The 27,752-nt window shown below is 68.3% G+C and overlaps 2 protein-coding genes across 2 annotated transcripts; both read left to right on the forward strand.

The window, feature by feature from the left end:
- Nucleotides 1–9,860, forward strand: LOC118634012 (extensin-like). Its single transcript, XM_036268318.1, has 4 exons — nucleotides 1–70; nucleotides 238–241; nucleotides 1,121–1,452; nucleotides 9,361–9,860. The coding sequence occupies exons 1-4, from the start codon at nucleotides 1–3 to the stop codon at nucleotides 9,858–9,860; spliced, it is 906 nt and encodes a 301-aa protein (XP_036124211.1).
- Nucleotides 7,172–27,535, forward strand: AATK (apoptosis associated tyrosine kinase). The gene is made up of 14 exons (XM_036269830.1): nucleotides 7,172–7,220; nucleotides 12,559–12,692; nucleotides 15,031–15,178; nucleotides 17,821–17,900; nucleotides 18,282–18,400; nucleotides 18,565–18,652; nucleotides 19,247–19,380; nucleotides 20,493–20,577; nucleotides 20,646–20,767; nucleotides 21,908–22,057; nucleotides 22,926–25,608; nucleotides 25,716–25,863; nucleotides 26,013–26,198; nucleotides 27,099–27,535. The coding sequence occupies exons 2-14, from the start codon at nucleotides 12,648–12,650 to the stop codon at nucleotides 27,137–27,139; spliced, it is 4,029 nt and encodes a 1,342-aa protein (XP_036125723.1). The 5' UTR covers nucleotides 7,172–7,220; nucleotides 12,559–12,647; the 3' UTR covers nucleotides 27,140–27,535.
- Nucleotides 27,536–27,752: the final 217 nt, after the last annotated feature.

Below are 27,752 nucleotides of genomic sequence, written 5' to 3' on the forward strand. Positions count from 1 at the left end.
ATGGCCAGCAGCCACACACCCAGGACCAGTGAGAAGGATCCCAGGTCCTCCTCCATAGGTCTGGGGTGCGGTGAGGCCACCCACAACAGGGGACCCCGAATGTCTGAAAAAAAAGAGCCCCACAAAGGGCCACCTTAGAATGAAAAGGGTACCCTCTCACAAGGACTGACCCATCCTCACCATCCCTGCCCATCCCCCCCATCCCCCCAGTAACATTGATCCTGGTTTTCCCCACAGCCCGGTAGGCCCCACTGCACTCAGGTGCCCCCTTCCCCTGCTCCCCACCCTACCAGGGGGCCCTGCCCAAGGGCTTTGCTCCTCTGGCCAGAAATGAATGGATGGATGAATGAGTGAGTGACCCAAGTAACAGAAAACTTAAATCTCGGCTACACTGTAACTCCAGCTCCCACGGTGGGGGAGGGGCCTTGGCCCCTGGTCCCCAGCCCCCAGCGCCAGGCCTGCCCGCTGCGCTCTCGCCACCACCGCTCGGGGCAAGATGGCCGGCAGGGCAGGACGGTCCCTCGGCAGGGCAGGCGGGAGGGGACGGTCCCTCGTGCTCGGCGCCCTTGCGCCTGCCCTGAACCAGGCTGTTCACTCTGGGTGGGGCGGCTCCTTCTCCACGGCTGTCCCACGGCTGTCGCAGCGAGGTACTGGCACTGCCGTGTGTGCAAAAGCAGCCCCCTGGCCGCCAGCGCGGGCACCGCCCAAAGGGCCCGGGCCGGACCCAGGCTGCCTCCGAACCTGCGTGTGCAGGCCCCACGCCGGCCTGACCCGTGCGCGTGGGCCCCGGCGCGTCCCCGGCCACCCCGCGCGCGCTCTCTATTCCCGCGAGCCACGGTGCCCACCCCCGCGCGTGCGGCTGGTCCCCGGCCCCCTCCCCAGTCTCGGAGCAGCCAGGCCGCGCCGCCCCCCCCCTCCGGGTCTCTCATCCTGGTGTCCGTGTCCCCCGTGCCTCAGTGCCCCCAGCCCGCAGGCCCCCCTCCGCACATCTCCGTGACAGCCCCCCACGCGGCAGCGCCTTCCCCAGTCTCCGTGCCCCTTGGCCTCCTGGGGCCCCTCCCCGCGTCTCTGCCCCCCCGGCCTGCGGGTTCCCCCTCCGTGCGTCTCTGTGCCCCCCCAGCAAGAAAGGGAGTCCCCCCACCCCCAGCGCGCGCGCTCCCGCCAGTGTTTTCGGACTGCACCAGCCGGAGCCCGCGGCGGCGCGGCCGGACGGAGGCGCCCGCTCCCGCCGGCCCCACACCCCGCAGCCTCCGCTGTGGCCGCGGCGCTGGGCGCTGGGCGCGCTCCGCACCTGCGGCGGCCACCGGGCGGCCTCCGGCGATGGCGCGCTGCGGGCCGGGGCCGCGGGCGTCCTGAGCGCTGCGCCGCCGGGGGTGTCCGCGCCGCTGGCCCCGGCCATGTCGTCGTCCTTCTTCAACCCCAGCTTCGCCTTCAGCTCGCACTTCGACCCCGGTGAGTCTGCTGGCTGCACCCCTCGCAGCCTTCTGCCCCTGAGCTGCCCACACCTGCCCCTCCTGCCCGCCCGCGTCCCCCACTGCGGACATGAGGCTTCCTGAGCCGCCGGTTCCTATTTTGCATGGAAATTAACCCTTTCCCCGCCCCAGTGGAGCCGCAAAGAGGAACAGCTCGCGGGCAGGACCCCCTGGCGGCCTGGGATCCGTGTAGGGTGACAGGCCTTGGGGCTGACACCCAGCACAGCGAGGCCTCCAGCAACCGGTGGGCCCCAGAGGTGCGCCCCCCACCCCTGTGTCTCTGTGGACGTTTCTGGCACAGGTAACCAGGGCAGAAGGGCCTGCGTTTGCCCCAGGGGTTCAGAGGAGAGGGTGGCCAGGGCTGAGGCCTCTGGGGAGGCCTAGGAGTGTCCCCCTGGGGCCCAGGCTGCCGGGGCCCCTGACTGGTCTAAGCTCTAGCGTGGGAGGCTCCTTTCCAGGTGAGGAGCTGGCTCTGGAGCTGTGCCTGCTACCTGGCAGCCTGCGTGCGGAGTGGGGGCCGCGGCCAGCCTGCAGGACAGAGCCCTCTGGGCAGGAGGTGGGCCTCAGTGGGGGCCCACATCCCCAGGAGGGTGGGAGGCTGGAGTGGTGGTGTCCACCTGGAGGGACTGCAGGGGGCCTGGGGCCAGGCCTCTTCCCCTGCTGGGCTGGTGGCCTTGGCGGTGTGTTTACCCATGGTTGCCTGGCCTCTGGCAGCAGTGGGCAGCTGGGCTGGCAGAGGGGGCCAGGGCCAGCACCTGTCACCTGCCAGCTCCGCCCCTTCCCCAAGCGGGAGACAAACTCCTGCCCTGACTGTGGCCCAGGGGCCCGAACTCCCGCGCACATGGCATTAGGGCTCGGGCACAGGTGGTCAGTCAGACGGAGCAGGCAAGCGCTGGTGGGCTCTCCCGGCCCCGCCGGAGCAGGGCCCGACGTGTGCCATGTGCGGGGCCCTGGCCACGGTCCCACCTGGAGGCATTTGCTCCTGCAGGGGGGCTGGCAGCAGGGTGTGGGAGTCCCTCTCAGAAACGGCTTCCCAGGCGCCTCTCAGGGCTCCGGGAGCACAGGCCACCGGCCGCGGCTCAGGCAGAGGCCCTGAGGGCCGGGGTGGAGGTGGCCCTGTTGAGCAGCCCAGGCCCAGGCCACCTTTCGGGACAGGCAGTGTCTCCTGGGAGGGCTCGCCTCCGGGCTGCTACTGCTGGGACTGTGGGCAGGGGGGCAGGGTGCCACTACTGACCTGGAATTGGGGGGGCCTCCCCCATGCTCTGCCTCACACTGCCTGCGGGGCCCTGACCGCCCCGCGTGACGTTGTTACCCCTCCTTGCACCGGGCATGTTGGGCAGGGGCTCCCCCGCCTCAGAAACCACAGTTCTGCCTCTGGCAGGCGCCGGGGATCCGTGTGCCAGTGTAGTCATAATGTGCCAGTTTCATGATCTCCTCTCTGCAGGTCAGTGAAGGGGGGAGCTTGTCCCGCTGCGGGAGGGGCTGCTCTGGGGGGGGCACAGGGCTCCTGGCAGCCTCATGTGGGCCTTGGGGAGGGGGAGACGTGGGGTCCCCTGCCCTCCACCCTCTGAATTCCCACAGCCCAGTCCGACCTCCCTGAGCCTCAGTTTTCTCATCTGTAAAATGGGATAGCAATGCCCACCCCCAGGTCTCGGGGTGGGGTGGTAAGTGCCTGGTGAGAACTTGATGCTCAGCATACAGAGATGGCTGTTTGGGAGGGGACGGTGCATGGAGACAAGGCCACGGTGGCTTCGTGGTTTCTCTGTCCCCAAAGTGGAAGGCAATGGCTCTTCGGAGGTCTGCTGGTGTCGTGGGGGACCTGCTGGGGTCCACCCAACGCAGAGGGAAGGGGTGCTTGTGTTTGTGTCTGCGTTTGTTTCTGTGCTCGCTCAACAGCCAGGGGTAGACAGAGGCCGGCCCTGGGCAGGGGTTCTCACAGGGTCACCGGCCCGGCCTGTTGTCCACAGTCAGCACTCCGTCCATCAGAGGGTCCTATGCTGTCCCCAGAGCGGCGGCAGTGATGGTGACGGTTACATTGAGAGTGGAGGAGCAGAATCTGAGGCTCTGGCCCTGGGCACTCAATCAAGTGTGGCTGGGACTCCGGGGCAGGGTGCTGGGGGGACCAGGCGGCGTGTGAGCTCCGGGGTCCATGGGGTTCGCACAGGAGAGCATCCAGAGGGCTCTCCCCAGGACACCGGTGACTCTGGGGCATTTGTTGGCAGTCACAGCCCCGTGACCTCGGTGCTGTGTGGCAGGGCCAGTGTGGTGGCCAGTTCTGGGCAGCCCGGGAGTGGGCGAGGTGAGGCCGCAGGGTGACCTCTCCCAGTGGGCGTGGCCAGCATCGTGGAGGACACTCGGCATGGCGAGTGGCCCGCACGGCTACGGACCACCTGGGCGTCGGCTGAGCGCAGGCAGCAGCCAGACATGCTTCTGTGGGCATCTCTGCACGTGTCCTGTGCGTGTTCTGCGTGTCCTGTGCGTGCGGCCAGCCTGGCCTTGCTCCTCCCGGGTGAGGGTGCGGAGCGCCCTTCTCCTGAGGGGAGACAGAGAGGCTCCCACCTGCCACCTGGCACCTGGCAGCCCTGCAGCTGGCCGTGTTGGCTGGGCGACGACCTGTTCATCTGTGTGCACCCAGCCAGGAGCAGGGCAACCGGGGCCCAGACCTGGGCTCTGCCGAAGTCACCAGCCTGCCTCTTGGGGAGTCTCACAGTGGAGAGGGAGCCCCCGGGAGGGTCCTGTCAGGGTTCACACTCTGCTCCCACCACCTCAAAATTCTTAATGATTTTGAACAAGGGCCCCCGCAGATTCTGCAGCTGGTCCTGCTGGGGCCACCGTCCCGCCTCAGGGCCCAGCCGGGGCACCAGGCAGGGGCCACTCTCCAACCTCAGGGCCCAGCCGGGACACCAGGCAGGGGCCGCTTGTACAGGGATGCGGTGACTTCGTAAATGCTGGTCCCCCTGCCTTGGCTGCCTGGGGCCGTGAGCACCTGTGGGGCGGGCGGCAGTTCAGACTCACCCCTGCGAGGCCCGGGGTTTCCTGGCGTCTGCGGAGAGAATCAGCTGTCAGTGGCATGTAGCACATATGCAGAGCATGCACAGAACACACGCAGAACATGCAGAACACACGCAGAACATGCAGAAACACAGCGAACACATGCAGAAACCTGTAGAAATGCAGAACACACAGAGAACATGCAAAGAACACTCACAGAACACAGAAACATGTAGAGCATGTGCAGCAACACATGCAGAATGCACACATAAACACACAGAACACGTGTAGAACACACAGAACATGTGCAGAACACACAGAGAAACGCACACAGAAACACACAGAACGCGCACAGGGCATGTGCAGAGATGCCCACAGAGGCGTGTCTGGCTGCTGCCTGCGCTCAGCCGACGCCCAGGCGGTCCGTGGCCGTGCGGGCCGCTCGCCATGCCGAGTGTCCTCCGCGGCGCTGGGGACGGAGGTCGCCTTCTGCCTGCTCTGGGCAGTGCCGGGAGCCTCCCTCCCGAACCCCGCTGGGACCCCATTCACACCCGGGCAGCCCATCCGCTTTGCGTGTCACTCAGGGTCTCCCACTCTGTTCAGAGTTGTGCGGCCACCTCCACCACGAATTTCAGGGTGTTTGTGTGCCCGTGCACTCGGGGTCACTCCCCTGCACTGCCCCGGCCCTGCCCCACTCGCCTGCCCTGGGCACCGCAGTCTCCCGGGTCTCTGCCCGCTTGCGTGGGCTGTGCGGTCCCACGTGGCCCTCCCCAGCGCGACACGTGTGCCTCCGCATTGGAGCCGTTTTCCGGGGCGCAGAGACGTCCTTGTTGTCCTGCCCTCACTGGCCACTGGGAATCTTCGCCTATCCTCGTTTGTGGGGTCACTCAGACACTGGGACCCAGCCCATGGTCCCACAGGAGCGTCTTGGCTCCTGTCTGTGCTTCCCGGGGCTCGCGCCTGCCCAGTACGTGTCACTGAAGGGTGTGTGGGTGCCCAGGTGTGGCTCTCGATGGCCCACGGTGGGGGAGCTTACGCCGCAGGAGGCGGCCAGCGCCGCACACCCAGACTCTCCCGTCCTCCGTCTGTCTGTCTGTCTGTCTGTCTCCTCCATCTCGCTCACAGAGCCCGCTGTTAACCTTTTTACCTGCACGCCACAGGTGGGGGCCGTCTTGCTTGCCCTGGGAGCTGCCTGAGACCATTTGGCAGGAGGCAGGCATCCCTGAGAGAACCTTTGTGGCCCCTGGAGATGAAGGGTCCTCCCCAGGGCCCTGGACGGCGCTCAGGCCTCCATGGGGTTCACTCCAAGCAGGCAGGCTGGTGTCCTCCCGCTAGGCTGCGGGCACACTGCTGCCCCTGGCGGAGGCCGAGCCCGGCCTGGGCATCTGTGCTGAAGCCCCTCCCCCAGCCAGCCTTGCTCTGCCCGCTGTTTGCCCCACCTGGGGTCCAGATGCCCAGGAGGCCAGGATGTCCACATACCTGCCCCCCACCTCCTCCCTCCTCATACCCTCCATCCTCCATAGGCAAGATAGTGCCCTGATAGGAGAGCAAAGAGGTTTGGAAGGTTTTGCAGTGGGGGCCAGGGGGGCAGTGGGCACAGGGGGCACGGGGGGCAGTGGGGGTGGGGGGTGCAGGGGGCACAGAGGTTGCAGTGGGGCAGTGGGGGGCAGTGGGGGCAGGGGGCAGCGGGGGCACAGGGGGGGCAGTGGGCACAGCGGGGGCAGGGGGTACAGGGGGCACAGAGGGGGTGGGGGGCAGGGGGCAGCGGGGGCACAGGGGGGCAGTGGGTGCAGCGGGGGCAGGGGCCATGGGGCAGCGGGCACAGGGGCGCAGTCTCCCCACACAGATGTCCTCCAGCCCCTCTCACCTGGGGGGTGGAGCCTGGGCAGGAGCAGAGCTGGGGTCTGGCTGCACCTCTGCTAGAGCCGGTTCTGCAGCAGGGAGGGTGGACCTTGGTCTCCCCACCTGGCTGTGGTCTGAGCCAGAGGACAGCTGAGGTGTGGGGTCCACTGGAACTGGAGGCTGACGCAGTCCAGCTCCTGGGGTGGGGGGCACCCTGCAGATGTGGCCTTCGTCCTGGGAGACTCCGGGGGAGGTGGGGCGTCTGAGCACAAGCATGTGGGCACGTGCCCTTGGCCACGCTCCCAGCCCAGCCTCGGCCGCTCACAGGCAGCTCGGGCTCTGGCTTTGGGCTCCGCGCCTGCCCTGCCTCCCCTGACCACAGCCATCTGCGGGGCGAGGTGAGGAGGCTGACCGGCTGGGCCTGGGCCTGCCCGGGAGGCACCCGGCCAGCCACCCAGCGCCGTGAGCCCGCTTCCCCGTCGCCGCCGGCAGAGGGCGCTGTGCTCCCGCTCGGGCATTCGGTTCCTCTTGGAAGAAACTTCCGCGTCAGGGCGCAGGCCAGCCTGTGCCGGGAAACTGCCCTCCAGGGCCCAGCGCTGGGTCTGCCTGTGCAGGCTCATGGGGCGCGGGCACCCCTCCTGCCACCCGGTCCCCCCGGAGTCCTGCCCTTGCTTCAGCTGGGGGCCAGAGGACGGACGGGCTGCTCAGGCTCCCGACACGCCCTGGCGCTCAGCTCGCGAGCACCCGCTGGGTTGCACAGCTCCTTCCTGCAGGAGATCCTGTTTGCATCACCTCGGCACGGGCGTGGGGGCAGTGCCAGCTGTCCGCAGACGCCCGCTGAGGCCCCGCCCCAGGCCTGCGGGTGACCCCCGAGCACGAGCCCCCCGGGCTGTGCTGGTACCAGAGGCAGGGCAGGTGGGCCGGCAGAAATACTGAGGCTGGGGTGGGGCCCTCCGACGTCCTGGCTGCTCTCACTGGACCCACAGGCTGGTGGGGGCTGGGCGGGACGCTCTGTGTCCTTCCCCGGGGTGGCCTGGTGCCATGGGCGTAAGCACCTCCCAGGGGCCTGTCCAGGGCCGGGAGGGAGGGTGACAGCCTTCGGGGCCTCAGAGCCGCGGCCAGCCCGGGAGCAGGTGTGTGACAAGGTGGGGGCGTTTGAAACAGTTCAGCCTTGGGGGGATCTGAGAACGCCCCTCCTGCACGGCGGCAGGGCAGACGGGTAGCTGCCTGGCCAGGTGCAGGCCCTGAGGCTGTGGGCACAGGCTGCGTGTGGGGTGCACACGCAGAGGGGCCCTGGACTGCCCCCTTGACCCGAGGGGAGAGGCTGCTCTTCACCTGACCTCCGGCTTCAGGAAGGAGCCTGCGGTGAGTTTCCAGGGCCTGGGCAGGTGTCTGACCGCTCAGAACATCTGTGAGGTTGAGGTGACGTTTGTGTGGCGTGGGCGTGGGCACCTTCCCGTGGCCACGCCGTCACGCTTCGAGCAGCCACAGCCAGCGCCACCGCCACCCCCCTCTACCCCAGAACGTGCTCAGCACCCCCAAAAGACGCGCTGTGCCCCGGCAGTCCCTCGCCCCAGCCCCGGGACCTGCCTGCGGGCTCTCTGCTGGTTCCGGGCTTCTCTGCAGTCAGGTCAGGCTCCTGTCTCCACGTGCCCCCGGCACCGGGACACACTGCTCACATCTTCTTCGGGCAGCAGGCGGGGAAACCGAGGCACGGGTGTTGAGGCTGGAAGGGACGGACTGCCCCCCCCCCCGAATGGCGTCTGAGTGCCCTTCCCCTTTTTCTGTGCGGTCGGTCCCTCAGCACCCCCAACCACAGTCTGTTCTCTGTGTCTATGAGTCTGTTTTATTTGTTAGTTGATTTTGTTTTTTAATTCCACCTATAAGTGGAATTTTACGGTGTTTGTCTTTCTCTGCCTTATTTCATTAGCCTAATGTCCTCTAGGTCCCTCCGTGACCGTCGCAAATGGTAAAATTTTGTTCCTTTTGTTGTTGTTAATCCTCACCTGGGATATTTTTCCAAGATACTGGGGCCGGGGATCAAACCTGCAACCCAGGTACGTGCCCTCAGCCGGGAATTGAACCCGAGACCCTTAGTGTGAGGGCCGACGCTCTATCCACTGAGCCACACCAGCCAGGGCTACAATTTCATCTTTTTTATTTATTTTATTTTTTTGCATTTATCTTCAGGTAGAGTGGGAGGAAGAGAGAGAGAGAAATATTGACGTGCGAGAGACACACCAAGTGGCTGCCACCCGCACGACCCAACCAGGGCCGGGGACAGACTGCAACGGAGGTACGTGCCCTCAGCGGGAACCGAACCCGGGTCTCTCGGGTCTGATGGCCGACGCTCTAACCACTGAGCCACACCGGCCAGGGCAGCAGCTTTGTTTTTAATATTTTGACGCACCTCCACGCTTTTCCACAGTGGCTGCCCCGGTGCGTCCGGCCAGCCGTGCAGGAGGGACGTCCTGCCGTCGTGGTTCGGCTCCTGGGGCACATTGACCACCTTGTTATTTAACTCTTCCAGTGCTTCCTCCTTGGGCTGTTTCAGTCTTGGAAGCCTCGCGCTGCGAGCCCGCAGGGCCCGTTGTCTGCGGGTCGGGGACCTCACCCCCTTCACTCCGTCCCGGGTCTGTGCGCTGCCCTGGGTCTGTGCGCCGCCCTCTCTCAGGTTGGATTCCCAGACGGGCACTCCTTGGCCAGAGAGCCAGCCGGCCGGTGTCCAAGGCCCGGTGCGCAGCTCCCAGTGGCCTCCCGAGGCCCCTGACCTGGGCCGAGGGGCTGGCGCCCGCTCCAGCCAGAACCCCCAGCTCAGAACTGCGTTTCCCTGACCGGATGAGGCGGCAGGTTTTCTTGTGGGTCAGACAGACTGTGTCCTCCTTGCTGGGCTGACTCGCTGTAGTTTCCTGGCACATGTTTTTGGGTCTTACAGTTTTTTTCTCACTGCTGACGTGTGCCCGCCCCAGCCCCGACGCCCGCAGCCCCGACGCCCGCAGCCCCGACGCCCCAGTCCTGACGCCCGCAGCCTGACGCCCCAGCCCTGACGCCCCAGTCCCGACGCCCCAGCCCCGACGCCCCAGTCCCAACGCCCGCAGCCCCGACGCTGCAGCCCTGAAGCCCGCAGCCCCGACGCCCGCAGCCCTGACGCCCCAGCCCGACGCCCCAGCCCCGACGCCGCAGCCCCGACGCCGCAGCCCCGACGCCCGCAGCCCCGACGCCCCAGCCCGACGCCCCAGCCCCGACGCCGCAGCCCCGACGCCCCAGCCCCGACGCCCGCAGCCCCGACGCCCCAGCCCGACGCCCCAGCCCCGACGCCGCAGCCCCGACGCCCGCAGCCCCGACGCCCCAGCCCCAACTCCCCAGCCCCGACGCCGCAGCCCCGACGCCCGCAGCCCTGACGCCCGCAGCCCCGACGCCCGCAGCCCCGACGCCCGCAGCCCTGACGCCGCAGCCCTGACGCCTGCAGCCCCGACGCCCCAGCCCCGACGCCCGCAGCTTCTGCCAGTGGTCTTCCTGGTTTGTCCTTTGCTTCCCACCGGGGGCTTTTGTTGAATGTACATCGTTATGTGGCCCCTTCGTCTTTCCTGTTACGTGTTTTCATTCATTTATTTTTTTAGGAGAGAGAGGAGGGGAGAGGTAGAAACATCGATGAGAGAGAACATCAATCGGCTGCCTCCCGCATGCCCCCACGGGGGTCGGACCCACAACCCGGGCAGGTGCCCCGACTGGGAACCGAACCGACTTCTCGGTGCAGGGACAAGGCTCAGCCACTGAGCCACGCTGCCGGCAGCTCCTCTCCTGTGGCCCTTTGCTTCTGGCTGCAAGTCCCCCGCAGCCTGACCGACAGACGCCGGCGGGGCCGTGTTGCAGCTGGAGGGGCACCTTCCTCTCCGCTCTCAGCCTCTCTCACCTGTGTAGGGTCACAGAGGGGGCGAGGAAGTTGGGGTGACAGCCCCAGCCACTCACCTGACCCTCACCCCACCTGCTGGCAGAAACAAGTCTCCTTTTCCTTCTCCAAGAAGCCCGGCCCCAGCAGTGCCCTCTTCCCCAGCCCCCAAAGGCTCTGTCCCCCATCCGCCAGCTCCTCAGAGGGGGTCAGAGGGCGAGACCCGGGGGCGGGTCACCGAGCACCCTGTGGGGCGGCTGCGGTCTCTCCTGCTCCCGGGGCTGGTGGGCTCCAGAGACCGTTGTGCTGTGCAGATGGGGAAGTTCAAGCCCCTCTTCGAGCCCCTTTGGTCATCTCCCCACCCCCACAGCACATACTGGGTGACAGGGAGGCCCACTCAGTGTCCCGCTCTGAGACCAGAGCCGGCTGGGGGTCAGGAGAGCCACAGAGGGCCGCACCCAGGACCAGCCGCCAGGCGGCCGAGGGCAGAAGCTGAGGCTGGGACCCGGGGTGGCGGGACGTGGGCTGGGTGTCTGCGGTCTTCCTCAGACAGGGGTCAGGAGAGCGCCTGCCCGTGAGCTCCGTGGCAGGAGGGGGGGGGAGCAGAAGCGGGGCAGGAATGCTGCTGAGTCGGCACCCTCGGTTGCCATGGCCGCGGCGTCCTGGGGGTGCAGGAGCCGGAGCGCGATGTGGGTGGGCGCCTGTGCTATTTGGGTGAGCGTGCGGAGGTGGGCTCCCACGGAGGGTGTGTGCCACCCGCACGTCCGAAACCTTGCCTGTGGCCAGGTAAGGGCATCTGCTCGTGGTCCCGGGACCGGGGGACAGTGCGGTGTGTGGTCACCTGTGCACAGCTTCCCCCCAGGTGTGGGCTGAGCTGGTTTCCCCTGCCCGTGACCTTGCCCTCCTGGCCCTCCGTGCACAGGGGCACAGCCTCTCTACCCTGCGAGTGGGTGTGGGGAACAGACTCAGGCCTGAGCGGGGAGCCCGGCCTCACTCCCCCGGGCTCACACGGCCTGCGGGCCCAGGAGCCGCAGCGCAGCCGTCGGGTCAGCTGGGCTGCCTTGGGCGAGCCCCTCACTGGCGGGGGCTCCTTCGCCCTCACCATGGGACAGGTGGGACAGTGCCTCGGTGGCCAGCGAGGACCTGACTGGGCTGTGACGGCAGGAGATGGGGTCTGGAGGGGGCAGCTGATGGGAGCTGAGAGCTTGGGGTGCTCCGTGGGCAGAGAGCTGGGGGCCGGCAGGAAACCTCCTCTGACAGAGAAAGCCCAAGGGGAGGGGGGTGCCATGTGGCAGGACAGGAGGGGCTGGCCCTCCTCTGTCTAGGCGACACCTCAGTGGCCCCACCAGGCCATCCTGCGGCCACCAGAGGGCCGAGCCTCCCCAAAGCCCTGGCTCAGCTGGGGAGTGGGGGCAGCTTGGAGCCCTAACTCTGGGGGCCTGTCGTGCTGTCCTGGGTACCTCAGTTTGCCTACCTAGTGAGGGTTAGCCATGAGGGGGTTCACGTGGACCAGGTGCTGTGGAAGCCAGTGGTGGTCAGCTAACCAGTGGCGGTCAGCTAGCAAGGGGCGACTTGGAAATGCCAGGCCAACACAGTGCCACCTTCTCGGGACAGCAGGGTCCCCTTGCCTCAGACGCCAGGCCCTATCTCTCATGGCTCTGACCCCCGGCTGCCCAGAGCCTGGCATGGGACCAGTGGACAGCGGCCAGCTCCACGATGCCCCCACTTAGTGGGGCCGAGTCCCCCGCCCCTTGGGGTCTCCGTCTTTGCAGTGACTTTCCCAGAGCTTTGGCATAGCCCCCGGGACAGGCTCCAGAGGGTGAGTGGGGTGACCAGTCTCAGGGAGACAGGGAGGAGTGTCCCCACAGCCCCGCGACCCTGCCTTTGTGGAGGGGTGTCTGTGAACCCCCACAGTGGAGAGGTGGGCAGGCTCTGGCCGCTCTGCTCACCCCATGGCCCCGGGCGAGGCCAGAGCGGCGCCCAGTGGCTGGCTGAGGGACTGCAGGCCCAGGCCCCTGTGTGTCCACTTGCTCTGGGTGCGGGGGCTCTGGGTGTGGGGCTTGGGAGCGGGGGGGCTCTGGGTATGGGGCTCTGGGTGGGGGGGGCTCTGGGTGGGGGGCTCTGGGTGGGGGGCTGGGGAGCGCGGGGCTCTGGGTGCGGGGCGCGGGGCGCGGGGCTCTGGGTGGGGGGGCTCTGGGTGCGGGGGCTCTGTGTGTGGGGCTGGGGAGCGCGGGGCTCTGGGCACGGGGCTCTGGGCGGGGGGGGGGGCTCTGGGTGGGGGCTGGGAGCCTGGGGCGGGGTGCGGCTGGCCTGAGAGCACCTGGGTGGGTGCCACAGGAGGCTGACCGCTGTCCCCCTCGGCAGACGGTGCCCCGCTCAGCGAGCTCTCCTGGTCGTCCTCGCTGGCTGTGGTGGTGGTGTCCTTCTCGGGCCTCTTCACTGTCATCGCCCTCATGCTCGCCTGCCTGTGCTGCAGGAAGGGCGGCATCGGGTTCAAGGTGAGGCCGGGATCCCAGGGGCTGTGGGCGGGATCTCCTGGGCCACCTGGGGGCTGGACGAGACCCCGGCCTGGGATCCCACAGTCCCTCCTCTGGGTCCCCTCCGTGGGGTCATGGCCTCATGCTGTCATAGCCCAGCCAGGGTCAGGCCCCATGGGCTGTGCATAGGCTGGGCCCTCAGGATGGCGAGGAGGGGTTTGCAGGGGGCCCCTGGGGGCTCCTGAGCCGGTGTGGGAGGGGGTGCTCCTGCCCAGAGCCCTGACTTCCAGGGGCGGGGTGAGAAGGGAGACCTGCGTCCCAGCACCCAAACCACCTCTCCGGCTGGAATTCCCCGCGAGTGGCCCGCGGAGGGAAAGGGAGTGTGCGGCGGGTGTCAGGCCCACCGTGGGTGGCGGGACCAGCATGGCCGTGTATGGAGCCTCCCCTCCCCCCCGCCGAGGGCCACCCTCCGCCGTCCTGTATTCCAGGGCCGAGCTCCCTCCTAAGAACAGTGGCCGAGGCCCCCAGGGCTGCCCCCACCGCGGCTCCATGTCCAGCAACAGCTCTGAGCAGGGAGGCCAGGTGGAAGGAAGCTGGGGCCGAGCACCCCGACCAGGGGCCCGGTGTGGGCCACGTTCCTGCTGACCCAGCAAGTAGCCTGCTGGCTGTGGTCGGTCCCCTACGGCCCAGCCCCGCCCTGGCTGGAGGTCAGATTCCTGGGCCTGCGAGGTCAGCAGGGGCCGTCGGGGGCCGGCACAGCACCCCTGTCGGTGTCCACGCTAAGTGACCACACCGCAGTCCTTCCAGAGGGGCAGCACCCCCACCCATATCCCCTCGGAGAGGCGGTGGGCGAGGGGGCGCTGAGCAGGCCCCTGCCGGGCAAGGACTTGCCTCTCACAAAGCCCACGCTGGGCGTTCGGCCATCCCGCCAGGGCTCGGGGAGCAGCCCGGCCAGCTGGGTGCCTAAGCAGAGGGGCCACGTCCCCGACCTGCCGGGCAGCGCTGGTGTTTTCCTGGAAGACCCTGGGGCCAGAGCTACGAGGTTTTGGGGGGCAGGGTGGGGCGAGGCCCGGGGTGGGACTTGAGGGCCGTTGTGTGAGTCAGCCTCTCCTCCGTTACTGTGAGAACCCGGCTCTGAACAAGGCCGGCGTGGCCCCTCCTACGGCGCCCTCCTCACCTCCTGGGACTTGGTGCCAGAACATTCCAGCCCCGGCTCTGGGGGGGGGGGGCTGCGCTGCCTGCACAGCGGCCACGGGCTCTGTGCTGGGGAAGGGGCTGGGCGGAGATGTTCACACTGCCCTACCTGCTGGCCCGCTGTGCCGGCGCCCTCGGGTGGGCCTCCGGGTGGCGCCATCAGGTAAAGCTGGGCCAGGGCCTGACCCCGATGGGGTGGGTGGGCAGTGGTGCCCTCTACAGAGGCGTGTGCAGCTGGGGTACAGGCCCCGGGCGGTCTCACGGGCCCTGGGGAACGGGAATCCTGCCTCCCCGACCCTCAGGGGCTCCGTCCTCTCGGGGACAGACTGTGGGGTCACACAGAGACCTTTCTCTTGCCACTGAGAAAGTCAAGGTCCTGGGAAGGAGGGTCCCCAGGTCCCAGCGCAGGTGGCGCCAGGGGCCCAGGCCTCCTGACCCCCAGCCCCGCTCTCGTCCACACTGAGGCCTCGGGCCTCAGTTTCCCCTCGGACAGTGGTGTGTCGGGTCAGAGGCCAGCAGGAGTCTTGTAGTATCTGCCCAGGACGACTCCAGACTTTGGCTCTGGGCGTGGGGGAGGGTCCCCGTGACACACAGGTGCGGCAGTGCGTTTCCCAATAGCAGCCAGCAGGTGCGGCCCAGCCGCCGCCTGCCAGGTCAAGGTCCAGGGGCAGACTGGCCGTGGTAGGTGGCGGGGTGCTGGGCCTGGGCGTGAAGATGGGGCCCCCTGCTCCGGGCAGTCAGGAAGGCTCCTGTCCGGGAGGTGTGGGCATTTAGTTGCTTGTCCGCTGGTGCAGGGGGCGGTGGTGGGGCTCTTGTCCACTCCCCAGCCGGATCCTGAGGCAACTGTGTCCTCCCTGAGCGTCGGAGGGGCGGGGGGGGCGGGGAGAGGGTTGCTGGGGGGCTCATGGCCTACCCTTGAGCAACACAAAACAAGCCCCGGCCCTGCTGGGCAGCCGGTGTCCCTGCAGACGGAGGGCTGTGGCTCTGCTGTCTGCAGGGAGGGGTGGGGGAGGGTGCCAGCTGGGGGGGCTTCACCCTCCAGCTCAGGGGAGGTGGGAGCTCGGCCCGGGAAGAGAGGCTTTGCAGAGCCTGCCCGTCCTGCGCGCCCCCTGCCTGCCCCCGGAGCCGCAGCTCACCGTGCCGCCATGTCGCCCGCCCGGCCCAGGAGTTTGAGAATGCCGAGGGGGAAGAGCACGCAGCCGACCTCTCGGCCCAGGGCTCCCCGGCAGCCGCTGCTCAGAACGGCCCCGACGTGTACGTCCTGCCGCTCACCGAGGTGTCCCTGCCCATGGCCAAGCAGCCAGGCCGGTCAGGTGAGTGAGCCCGGGGGCCAGGCGAGGGGCCAGGTGCTGTGAGCAGGCTGGGGGCGGGGGTCGCCCCTCTGGTCCTGGGACGGCTCCCGTGTGCTGGGAGGAGGGGCTCCTTTGCTGTCCCAGGGTGCCTGACCCCAGAACTCCCCTCGGCACCCGCTGGCCATGCAGGAACATGGGCTCCATTGTGCCCAGTGGGCAGGGCCCACCCACTCAGGGCGGAGGGCTCTTTGGGGCTCCCTCTGTGGGCGGCCCGTGAATGGCCCTTTCACTCAGACCCCGGGGTGGGGGGCAGGTCTGCCCCCCCGCTTCTGTTCCTGGCCCTGTGGTGCCCTGAGCAGATGCTGCTGGCCCTGGAGCCCAGCCTGCCCATGGGCTGGGGGCCCAAGGCACCGGTCTAGGTTCCAGAGTAGATGTAGCTGCCAGGCCCAGGGCCCTTGCTCCATAGTGACACCCCCACGCCCAACCTCCCTGCCAGCGTCTTCAGGCATGGTAGACAGAGCCAAGGGCATCTGTTCAGAGTACCCCCCATAAAACCCTGAAGGTGGGCTTCTGTGCTGCAGACCCCAGCCTTCCGGGATGACGTGGGGGTCTGAGCCTGTACCGACACGTGGGCCACTGGGAGCTGGTGGGGACCAGGGCCACCCATGGGACAGTGCCCCCAGGCGTGGCCTGCCGCCTCCCAGGGAGTGTGCTTGGGACTCCCCAGGGTCTCTGAGACCCGGTGCTCTGAGAACCCCAGCTCCAGGGCCGTGATGCTCTGGCTGGGAGGGCTGGGGCCTCACCAGGGCCTGCCAGCTGCCCAGACCCGTCCCCTTTCCACGCTGGCTCCTGTGGGCCTCACTTAGATTGCGAGGCGCCCTTCAGGAAATGTGGAAAATATTCAGGTTATCACTCACAGAACCAGCAGGTCACAGCCGCCGGGCCACGGCGCGCTCACAGCCACCAGGCCACGGCGCGCTCACAGCCACCAGGCTACGGCAAGCTCACAGAACCGGCAGGTCACAGCCGCCGGGCCACGGCGCGCTCACAGCCACCAGGCCACGGCGCGCTCACAGCCACCAGGCCACGGCGAGCTCACAGCCACCAGGCCACGGCGAGCTCACAGAACTGGCAGGTCACAGCCACCGGGCCACGGCGCGCTCACAGCCACCAGGCCACGGCGCGCTCACAGCCACCAGGCCACGGCGAGCTCACAGCCACCAGGCCACGGTGCGCTCACAGAACCGGCAGGTCACAGCCGCCGGGCCACGGCGCGCTCACAGAGAGCATGCACACCACCTGGGCTGCTTTCGTTGGGGTGGGGGGCAGGGGCTCTCTTTCGAATGGGAATTTAAAACACGAGAGTGGGAAGAGAAAAACACCCAGTGGCCAAGTGGTCAGCTCCTGCAAACAACCAGGATTCTGTCCGGAACACAGTGGCCTCCGTGGGGGGGGCTCTCGCTGGGAGGCCGGCCACGCGGTCATTTGAGGTGGCCTTTGTCGGCGTGGACGCCCAGGCAGTCGGAGCTGAAGTCAGGCGGTTGCAACACCAAACACCCACAAACACGAAAAACAGTCGACGTCAGGGCCTACACGGCACACGGCTCCTTGCGGTCCCGGGGGGCTGTGTGTGTCCCCAAGAGCGAGGGAGGATAGAAGCCCAGCGGAGCGAGCTCCATTTTTCAGCTCTGGCCTGTTTTCCGGGTCCCAGTTCCAGGAGGGGGAGATTTCAGGTGATGCTGGAGGGTAGTCCACCTGGAGGTCGAGGGTTAAGAACCCGGGCGGCAGGGTGGACAGTATAGCCAGGTCCAGGCTCCAGGCTCCCTGGCCCGGCTGTGGCACTGCCCCTCAGGTGGACCCCAGCACCCCGTCCCTGGCCTGCATGCCTCCTGCAGCTGAGACGGCAACCTTCCCATTGGGGACAGTTGCATGCTCCCCCCTCCATCACTGCTCGGTGCCACGGTCAGGACCACTGAGCCTGCTCCGGGAGACCCCAGGCCAGCGGGGCACCAGCAGGCTGGGGCTCAGGGGGAGGAGCCCTGGGACTCAGAACCAGTAGGACCCCCACCCTGAGTTCTGCTCAGCGTCAAGGTCAACATTCCCCGGCCCTCTGGGCAGTTGGCGTGGGAGCAGAATTCGGGGAATCCCTTGGGCACAGGAGAGCGTGAGTGGCCTCTGCAGCCCGGGCACCTCCCCTTCCCCCTGCTGACCTCACCCAGCTGGCCCGCCGGAGAATGGGCCAGTGTGTCCCGTGCGGGGCTGTGCCAAGCGGCCCTCAACAAAGGAGCCTTTGGTGGGCCTGGCGCTGGAATGCCAGCCTGTGGCAGGGGTGAGGGGACGGATCGGCCCAGTGCCCTCCTCCCCGCGGCCTCAGCCCAGCCACACTGCAGGCCCGCACTGCCCGAGCTCCAGTCCAGCTCCAGGCCCTGCTGCCCCCAGCCCACTCGTCCACAAGGCGAGGGGCCAGCCTGCCAGGCCCATCCAGGGAGATGCCCAGACCCATCCTGCAGGTCCGTGGCTCCCCTGGGTGGCCTGTGTCCGGCTCCTGATGGCAGCCCCCAGGTGTGGCTCCTCAGACCAGGCCGAGAGGGCAGCTCCTGAGGGCAGGTGAGGGAGGACGGGGCAGTGGTGGAGGTCCCTGAGCCCGCCCTGCCCCTCCACAGTGCAGCTGCTCAAGTCGGCAGACCTGGGCCGGCACAGCCTCCTGTACCTGGAGGAGATCGGCCACGGCTGGTTCGGGAAGGTGAGCTGCTGACCCCGGGGTGGGGAGGGGTTGGTATCGTGGGCCCCTCTGGCCTGGAGGTGGAGGGGGCGGGTGGAGATTGCTTTTCCTGGGAGCTGTCGCAGCCCTGGGGTCCCCTCTCTCTAGGTCCCCACCCGGCTGGGCCCCTTCCTGGGAGCTCGGGGTCTGCAGTCCCTTCTGTGGGGTCCTGGGCGGTGCCTGGGGGCAGGGACAGGGAGCCTGGGTGGACAGTCAGGTCCCTCTTACTCACTGCGGCGCCCCCACCCCCGGAGAGCGCTGAGAACAGACAGGAGGGCCCCTGGGAGGGGTTCAGACCCATCTTTCAAGGTGCACAGCGAGGCACAGAAAGCCCGTCCAGGGAGGGTGGTGCTGCCCCCGCAGGTGTTCCTGGGGGAGGTGAACTCAGGCATCAGCAGCACCCAGGTGGTGGTGAAGGAGCTGAAGGCCAGTGCGGGTGTGCACGAGCAGATGCAGTTCCTGGAGGAGGCGCAGCCCTACAGGTGGGTGGCCCCCCACAGGTGCGCTGGAGGCGGTGGGGGCTGCACGGGCCGGCCGTACTCCAAGGCGAGCCCTGTGCTGTCCCCCCTCCCAGCCCCCCGCCCTGTCTGCCCGCCCCCTCCTGCCCTGCGTGGGAGGCAGGAGGGCAGCCTGTTGGCTCCTGCAGGGTTCTGCAGCACAGCAACCTGCTCCAGTGCCTGGCCCAGTGCGCCGAGGTGACCCCGTACCTGCTGGTGATGGAGTTCTGCCCCATGGTGAGTCCTCCCGCCCGCCCGCCTGCTGCCCTCTGCACAGGCAGAGTCCCCACAGAGAGGGCTTCGCTGGGCTGGGGACCCCTCTCCCCACTCGTGGGTCTCTAAAGCGAGGTTGGGGTGGAAGGCAATTGCCAACTGCCTCTGGGCCCTCGGCCTGCCCAGCTGCAGCATGGGGCTCAGCCGCCCGCCACAGGGAGGTGCCCGGGCAGAAGCCCACAGGTCACTGCTTCCTGGACACCTGGCCGGAGCCCTGACCTTGGGGCGTCCCAGGAGAGCTGGGCCTCCCTGGAGCTGGGTGGGGTCGGCAGGTCAGGGCGTTGCCTGGCCCACTGGACGCCTGCCCTGGTTCTATGCTGGCTCAGCGGCAGCCCTGTGGCCTGTCTGCTGCCCACCAGGGGGCTCCGTGGTCTATACCAGAATGTGGCCTTCCTGCCCCCAGGGCTGTTTGGAGGAAGTGACCCCTGCCTGCAGCAGGTGCCACAGGGCCGGCCCGGGCAGCGCAGTGGCTGCTGGCTGGGTGCCTGTGAGCAGGGCCCTGGCTGGCCCAGGCACCGGGTCCCCACCGGCAGGTGACAGCGCTGGCCCTCTTGGCAGGGGGACCTCAAGGGCTACCTGAGGAGCTGCCGGGTGGCGGAGTCCATGGCGCCTGACCCCCTGACCCTGCAGCGCATGGCCTGCGAGGTGGCCTGCGGCGTTCTGCACCTGCATCGGCATGACTACGTGCACAGGTGAGGCGGTGCTGGGGCCGCAGCCCTGGGTCCCCGGGAGCCCCGCCGGCCTGTGTGTGGGCCGCGTTCACCCCGCCCCGGGAGCACGTGCAAAGTGACCGAGCAAAAAGCGCCAGGCAGGCGGGCAGACACCTGCTCTGCCGGATGGTTCCGTGCCGCGCCCACACGCCCTGGCGGGGTGGGACACTGGAGCCCGAGCCCCGTGCCCTGTCCCGGAGCGGCCAGCGCCACCCGGGGGGTGTGTGGCTTTGTCCTGCTCCCCACCCTGGCCCCTGAGTCGGAAGGAGGGGCCAGGGCGGCCCGTGTGGGGGACACGCCTGACGACGTGGCGATGGACACGGCCCCGCCAGCCTTGGACGCCACGGGCCGTCCTCCCCAACAACATCCTGGTGCTGAGTGATGACCACGCAACTCCAGCATCAGTGATTTTGTTGAAGAGGGCAGCTGCCAGCCTCCCGTCTGCCGCCGTGCCCACGCCCGTGCCACGCGCCCCGCCTGGCCGTGGCCGCCCACGACACCCAGTGCCGTGCCCAGCACCCCGGGCAGGCAGGGGAGGTGCCAGAGGCCGAGGCCAGCCGCTGGGCGGGGGTGGGGCGGGGGTCACTGTGCTGCCACAGGCGGGCACTCCACGCCCACGCCCGGCCCTGGGCCCCATGTCGGCAGGGCAGGGCCCCCTGGGGTACTTGGGACCTCAGTTTCCCCGATGATGGAGCTGAGGGTGATGGTGTGGTGGGTGGGAGAGAGACCCACAGAGCCCCTAAGCTGGCTGCCCCGGGCACGAGGCTGGTCGGCAGACTGGGGTCTGAGAAGCAGTGGGGGTGTCGGCTGGGGCCATGCCTTCACGGAGGCCGAGCATGTTCTAGATCTCGCCAGATGTTTTCTTCATCTGCGTTGTGATGTTTGAGGCCCTGTCCGTGGGGACCTTCCGCAGTGCCCAGTGCTGGGCAAGGGGTGTGGGCTCTGGGCAGGGGCGGGGGCAGCCTCTGGGACGTCTCTTCCCGCCCGACACGGAGCTGGGCCAGGGCACCCTTGGTGACAAGCGGTGCAGCCCCCTCGGTGGCCTGGGAGCCCCGGCCTGGCACAGCCAGCTGACCCCGCCTTCCCGCCCCCAGCGACCTGGCCCTGAGGAACTGCCTGCTCACGGCCGACCTGACGGTGAAGGTCGGGGACTACGGCCTGTCTCACGGCAAATACAGGGTGAGTGGGGGCAGGGGGGCAGGGCCGGGGCCCCGCCGGGCGGGCTGACACTGTTGGCGTGCCCGCAGGAGGACTACTTCGTGACCGCGGACCAGCTGTGGGTGCCGCTGCGCTGGCTCGCGCCCGAGCTGGTGGACGAGGTGCACTGCAACTTGCTGGTGGCGGGCCAGACCAAGGCCGGCAACGTGTGGTGAGTGCGGGTCCCGGCGCCCTGCCCGTGCCCGGGGCCACCCACCGCTTCCGTGCTGAGGGGACGTGGGCGTGAAGACGTGTTCGTGTGTCTGGCCTCATCGCCCTGTGGGCGGTGGCCTCACCTGGCCCCAGGTGAGGTGACAGGCGCCCTGGGCTGGCTGTGGAGGAAGTCGCGTCCCTCCGGGGCCCACTGAGCCCAGGCCTGCAGATGTCAGGTTGGAGAACCCTCTGGGAGTGACAACAGGCGGGACTGAGAGACAACAGGGGGGCATGTGGCCTCTGTTCCCGTGCAGGACAGGTGGGGCTGGGGTCTCCCGTGACGGCAGCCTGGAGGCTCCAAGCTGGGCACAGAGTGGGCATTCAGACCCAGCCCTGCAGCCTCCGGAAGGCGAGAGGCCGCCCCTGGTCTTCACCAGCCTCCGCAACCCTCCTCCTCCCAGTCTGGCCTCCCCTCTACGCTGATTAACCCTTGGAGCCTGGATCCGTGGACCAACCCCCTTCCCGAGCTTGCCACAGGCCCCCCAGCCACTGGGCTGCGGCCCCCCGTAGATGCTCCGTTCCCTCTCTGGTCCTCACCTCTCCATCCAGCTGACCCCTCCTGCCTGCCCGCCCACGACACACTGACTGGGCCCTCTGGATGGTTCTGGCCAAGGCCATTGTGACTTCTCCCCTGCCAACTCCCTTTGTCCCTCGTGTCCGGCCTCCGGACAGCCAGGGCCCCAAGGAGCTGGGTGAAGCCATCACCCATTGGAAGGAACCCGGCTGCCTTCTGCCAGGCAGGCATGGTCCCTGGGCCGTGCACGCTGACCTGAGGTAGCCCTAGACTCGCCCCTCGCTCAGTCTTGGCACAGTCTGTCCTTCCAGCCTCCGCTAGTGACGGGCAGGACCGGGAGCTGGTGCTGTCTGGTCTTCACCGTGGAAAGGGGAAGAGTGCACAGACACACGAGTGGACTTGAGTCCCTTTGGGGCCAGGCTGGCTCTTATTTGCTGAGGCACCTCGGGCACAGGCGTGGGCCTGCTGGTGGCACGTCCTGCCCGTTTCCTGCAGGAAGGCCCTCTGGGAGGGGCATCCCCGAGGAGCTGCTGTGATGACAGAAACTGCCCCTTGGTGGCTCCTCTGATGGCTGCCCCCCCGCAGGTCCCTGGGCGTGACCATCTGGGAGCTCTTCGAGCTGGGTGCGCAGCCCTACCCCCACCACTCCGACCGGCAGGTGCTGGCCTACGCCGTCCGGGAGCAGCAGCTCAAGCTGCCCAAGCCCCAGCTGCAGCTGACCCTGGCCGACCGCTGGTGAGGGCCCAGCGACACCAGGCTGGGACGGGGGTATCCCTAGCAGGAAGTCGGAGACAAAGGGGGTGCTCTGAGTCCCCAGAGAAGCAGCAGCTCCTACCATCTGGGTTACAGCTCATCCTGGCTCCCGTCTGACCAACAGTGACCTCTGGGCCCCACTCTGTACCCAAAGGGCAATGGACTCATTTTTTAATAAATTTTTTTCTTTATTGATTTGAGAGAGAGAGGAATGGAGAGGGAGAGAGATAGAAACATCGGTGGGAGAGAACATGGATTGGCCGCCTCCTGCGTGCCCCCCACTGGGGATCTGGCCCACAGCCTGGGCATGTGCCCTGACCAGGAATCGAGCCAGCGACCTCTTGGTGCAGGGTCGACGCTCAGCCACTGAGCCTCACCAGCCAGGCGGCGATGGACTCTTTACCCAAAGCACAGACTGGCCTGCAGGCAGGATGGTGATGATGGCGGGAAAGTGCACTGACTGTGCCCTGCCCATTGTTGGTTCCCAAACTGCACACCACCTCCAAGGTTACTGACTTTAGAGAGAGAGGAAGCAAGAGAGAAAGAGGAGTGGCTGCCTCCTGCGCCCCCTACTGGGGATAGAGCGCACAACGGCCACCCAGGCACCTGCCTTCACCTGGACTCAGTGAGGCCTCTCAGTTCATGGGATGGGGCTCGAGCCACTGCGCCACACTGCCGGGCAGTTTTCTTTTAATTAAACGGGAGATTCCTTTAACTGCCCTCGGGGATTTGGGGCGTGAGGAGGGGACCCCGGAGCCTTACTCTGAGGGCAGGTGGGCTCACTCCTGAAGGGCTCAGGGGACGGGAAGGCCCGGTGGGCAGGACTGAGCCCGGGGCCTCCGCCCTGCAGGTACGAGGTGATGCAGTTCTGCTGGCTGCAGCCGGAGCAGCGGCCCACCGCCGAGGAGGTGCACCTGCTGCTGTCCTACCTGTGCGTCCAGGGCGCCACGGAGGCGGAGGAGGAGTTCGAGCAGCGCTGGCGCTCCCTGAGGCCTGGTGGGGGTGGCGCGGGCCCCGGCCCGGGGGCAGCGGGCCTGGCACTGGGTGGCCCGGGCGAGCTTGCCGCCGCCTCGTCCTTCCCGCTGCTGGAGCAGTTTGCCGGCGACGGCTTCCACGCGGACGGCGACGACGTGCTGACGGTGACCGAGACGAGCCGCGGCCTCAACTTCGAGTACAAGTGGGAGGTGGGCCACGGCGCCGACGCCTTCACGCCGCCAGGGGGCGTGCCGAGCCCGGGCTGCCCCGCGCGTCTGCAGGAGCTCTGCGCCCCCGACGGCGCGCCCCCGGGCGTCGTGCCGGTGCTCAGCGCGCACAGCCCCTCCGTGGGTAGCGAGTACTTCATCCGCCTGGAGGAGCCCACGCCCGCCGCCGGCCACGACCTCGACTGCGCTGGCTGCGCCCCGAGCCCTGGTGCCGCGGTCCCAGGCTCCAAGGGCGATGATCACGACGACTCAGACGTTGGAGCCGCAGCCTCGTTGGCTATGGAGCCGCTGCTGGGCCAGGCGCCGTCCACGGGTGGCCCGTGGGGCCACTGCTACCACGACCCGTGCAGGAGCCGCCCCCAGGACCTGCTCTGCCCTTCCCACTCGCCCTCGCCCTCACCCTCGCCCAGCGGCCTGATGCTGCTGGAGCCCGGAGTGGAGGATGCTGACTGTGGTGTGGCCACTTTCTGCCCGCCCTTCTTTGAGGACCCGCTGGGAATGTCCCCTTCTGGAACTTCAGGGGCCCGACTGTCCCCGGGCAGGGAGGAGCTGGGGGAGGCCGAGGCGCGCAGGGCCCCCCAGCACAGACATTGGAGCTCCAATGTGTCAGCCAACAACAACAGTGGCAGCCGAGCACCGGAATCCTGGGACCCAGGCTACACAGGCGGCCACACGGACGACGGCCACACGGACTGCTGCCCTGGCAGGAAGCAGACCCTATGGACTGTCCCTGAGCTGGGCCACCCCCTGGCCCCAGAAGACCCCAGAGAACCTCTCCATGGGCCAGAGGGGGCCTCCTTTGGCCAGGAGCTGGGCTGCTGCCTTGACCTCCCCCAGCTGTGTCCTGCTGAGGGCTTGGCACCTGTCACCAGGCTAGTCACATCCCCCTGGACAGAGGCAGCCATGAATGGGGGCAACAGCCCCCAGACAGAGCCCAGGTTTGCCGAGGAGGCTGAGGACTCTGCTGGACCCCATCTGCCCCTTCCGTCCATCCCAAGCCCGTCCCAAGAGGGAGCCCTGCTTCCCACGGAGGAGGCCTGTGCTCCTGCTGCCTCACCCATGCCTGCCTCACCCACGCCTGCCAGCAGCCAGGCAGCTGCCACCGAGCCGGTCCAAATGTCGGACAGCGGCAGCAGCTCCCCGGAGCTGGAGGTGCCAGGCAGTGAGGACGAGGACACCACCGAGGCCACTTCCGGTGTTTTCACGGACTTGTCCAGTGAAGGCCTGCAGGCGGAGAAACTGGACGTGATGCCGGCCTTCCGCTCCCTGCAGAAGCAAGTGGGAACCCCCGACTCCCTGGACTCGCTGGACATCCCGTCCTCGGCCAGCGATGGTGGCTGTGAGGTCTTCAGCCCATCAGCTGTTGGCACCTCTGGAGGGCAGCCCCGAGCCCTGGACAGCGGCTATGACACAGAGAACTACGAATCCCCCGAGTTTGTGATCAAGGAGGCGCACGAGCCATGTGAGCCTGAGGCTTTTGGGGAGCTCGCCTCAGAGGGTGAGCGCCCTGGGGCAGAGACTCAGCTCCCGGCCTCCCTCAGCGGCCTCAGCGAGAAGAACCCCTACCGCGACTCAGCCTACTTCTCAGACCTGGATACCGAGCCCGAGCCCCCCTTGGGCCCCGAGAAGAGAGGGGGTGTCCTGGGCCCTGGGCCAGAGCCGGATCTGGAGAGTCCACGGAGCCCACAGAGCCCGGGGCTGCGGCCTGCACAGCCTACTTCTGAGTCTGGGGTGCCTGGGGCGGCACAGAGCCCTGGCCCCAGGGAGGTGACCCCACCGCCACCGGGTGAGGACTCTTCCCCTGGGCCAAGCGCCTGCCTCACTGGCCCCAGGTGGGAGCCTCCCGGGGCCCAAAGCCCAGCCCAGGTGCCGCCAGTGCCCAGCCCGGGGCGGGCCAAGATTTTCCTGCTGACCCCAGTGCCGCAGGACTCAGAGAGCCACCGCCCCGAGCTCCAGGAGGCCCGGGGGCTGCTGTCGACCCTGCAAGAACGGACAGGGGGCCAGGGCGCCCCCAGAGCCCCCCTCTGCCTGTCTCTGCCCGGACTCCCCGCAGCCCCGGAGGGCCGGCCAGAGGAGGAGGAGGAGGACAGCGAAGACAGCGACGAGTCGGACGAGGAGCTCCGCTGCTACAGCGTCCAGGAGCCGAGCGAGGAGAGCGAGGAGGAGGCGCCGCCGGTGCCCGTGGTGGTGGCCGAGAGCCAGAGCGCGCGCAGCCTGCGGAGCCTGCTCAAGATGCCCAGCCTGCTGTCCGAGGCCTTCCGCGAGGACCTGGAGCGCAAGAAGAAAGCCGTGTCCTTCTTCGACGACGTCACCGTCTACCTCTTCGACCAGGTGGGCTGGCGCCGGGCTCTGCGCGCAGGTGGGGGTCCCCGGCGGGACGAAGTCGGTGGGCGCGGCCGTGCTGACCGCTGGAGTCACGTGCTGCCCTGACCCTCCAGGAGAGCCCCACCCGGGAGCTCGGGGAACCCTTCCCGGGGGCCAAGGAGCCGCCCCCCGCGTTCCTGCCGGGCAGCCCCAGCTCCCCCAGCGCCCCCTGCCGGCTGCGACGGGCGGAAGGCGCCTCCGATGGCTCGACGGTCGAAGAGGGTGAGCAGGGGCGGGGCCTGCGGGGTGGGCGGGGCCTGTGGGGTCCTAGGTCCTGCTGGTGGGCGGGGCGTCGCGCGGGTGGGCGGGGCGTCGTGCGGGGCGGGCCTGTGACCGACCAAGGACGCGCGTGACCGTGGGCCGGTTCGCAGGCGGAGGGTTCCAGTGGGGCGACGGCTTCCCGCTGACGCCGGCCGGGGAGCCCGCCCTGGCCGCCCCCGCCGCGCCCCCCAAGCCGGCCGCGCCGGGCCCCTTCTCGCGCTTCACCGTCTCGCCCGCGCCCGCGTCCCGCTTCTCCATCACGCACGTCTCCGACTCGGACGCCGGCTCCGTGGGAGGTGAGGCTGCGGCGGGGCTGGCGGGAGGGGCCGGGTCGGGCAATGAAGGGGCGGCCAGGAGGGGCGCCCACTGGGGGCCCGGGCCTTGCGCTTACTTTGTTCAGGGGTTTTCAGACGGGGAAACTGAGGCTCAGGCGGGGGACTCGGAACGTCGCACAGCGTCTGCTTTGCCGCCCTGTCTTCTGGGCCGAGACGGGGGCTGCCTGGCCTCAGGCCCTCTTCTGGCTTTTTCAGAGGGACAGCTGGACCCTGAGCGCCCCCGCCCTGCTCTCGGCCTGTCCTTGCAGCCCCTCCTCCGAGAACCTCCCCCAGCCTGCCGGCCGGTCCCCTCCACCGCCCCGCCCTCCCTGCGGGCCCAGTGGCAGTGGCTCAGGGACCCCGTCCTCCCCCCTCCATGCCCGCTGCTCTGCCAGCCTCAGGCCAGGCGGGCCCATCCGTGCCAGGTTGCCCCCCCTGGCAAGTTCTTGCCAGTTCTGCTTGCTCACCTAAAACCCCTCCTCTCAAACGCCTCCTGGTCATGTCGTGTGGGCCAGACCCAGCCCTTCCCCCGCTGACCATGGCCTGTCCCTGGACACAGTATGTCCTGAATGGACCTCTGAACAAACGAGCAGGTCATCTGGAGGCCAGTGCAGGACGCTTGCCAGCCCAGGCCTGTTTCCCCACCTCGCGGGCCTGTCGAGCTGTGTTGGGCTTGCAGGCCCTGGCCTGGGTCTGGGCGTCGGTGGGACGAGGACTGGGTGGAGCCCCCACCGAGACAGGCAGACAGTGAAGGGGCTGAGGGCAGCAGCCCCAGCTGCTCAGTGGCCCTAGGCCAGGGATCAGGGCCAGGTGGGCGTCCTGGGGGCGGGGCTCTGGTTGTCCTCAGCATCCTCCTGAGCTGTGGTGCCTCCTCTCTGCCAGGCCCTGCAGGAAGTGCGGGGGTCAGCTGTAAAGAAGCGTGAGGTCCAGCCCCTCGAAGCCGCCGCTGGGCCTGGTCCAGGCGGCGAGGATGGTGACCCAGAGTGAGAGGGGACTGCGTGGTGACGAGTCCTGGCAGTGGTGGGCAGCAGCTTCCAGCACCTCAGTGCCCGTGCAGCCGGCACCCTGGACAGTGGAGCGGCCGGGCACGCCAGCCGGTGCTGCCCCAGGGCCGGACTCCTCCGGGACAGCCCGGCCCGGCTGGTCCCACCCTACAGCTGCCCTGTCTGCCCTGGCCTCCACGTCGGACTGAGTCTAGGGGGTGCCCGTGGTGGGGCCCTCGCACACCCGCCTCGCCGCCCCTGTGGCGCGCTGCAGGATGCTGTCCCCCACGCGGCTGAGCCCTGGCACAGGCCCGCTGGGACAGCCTCTCCCTGTCCCCCCGGCCCCTTCCGCCTGCTTTTGGGTTTGCTCAGTGCAAGGAGAAGACCCCGGCCCTTGGGCCCTGCCTCCCTTACCTCAAAGTCTGTGGCTGCATTTCCCCTTCATTGACTCAGCTAGAAACATAAGCTCTCCCTCCCCACAGGGTCTGGGCTGACTCCTGCCTGGGCCCCCTGCTGGAGCCAGGGGGACCGCTTGAAAGACGGGAGGGCTTCC

This window comes from Molossus molossus, unplaced genomic scaffold, assembly GCF_014108415.1.
Source record: "Molossus molossus isolate mMolMol1 unplaced genomic scaffold, mMolMol1.p scaffold_m16_p_19, whole genome shotgun sequence".
Taxonomy (NCBI): Eukaryota; Metazoa; Chordata; class Mammalia; order Chiroptera; family Molossidae; genus Molossus; species Molossus molossus.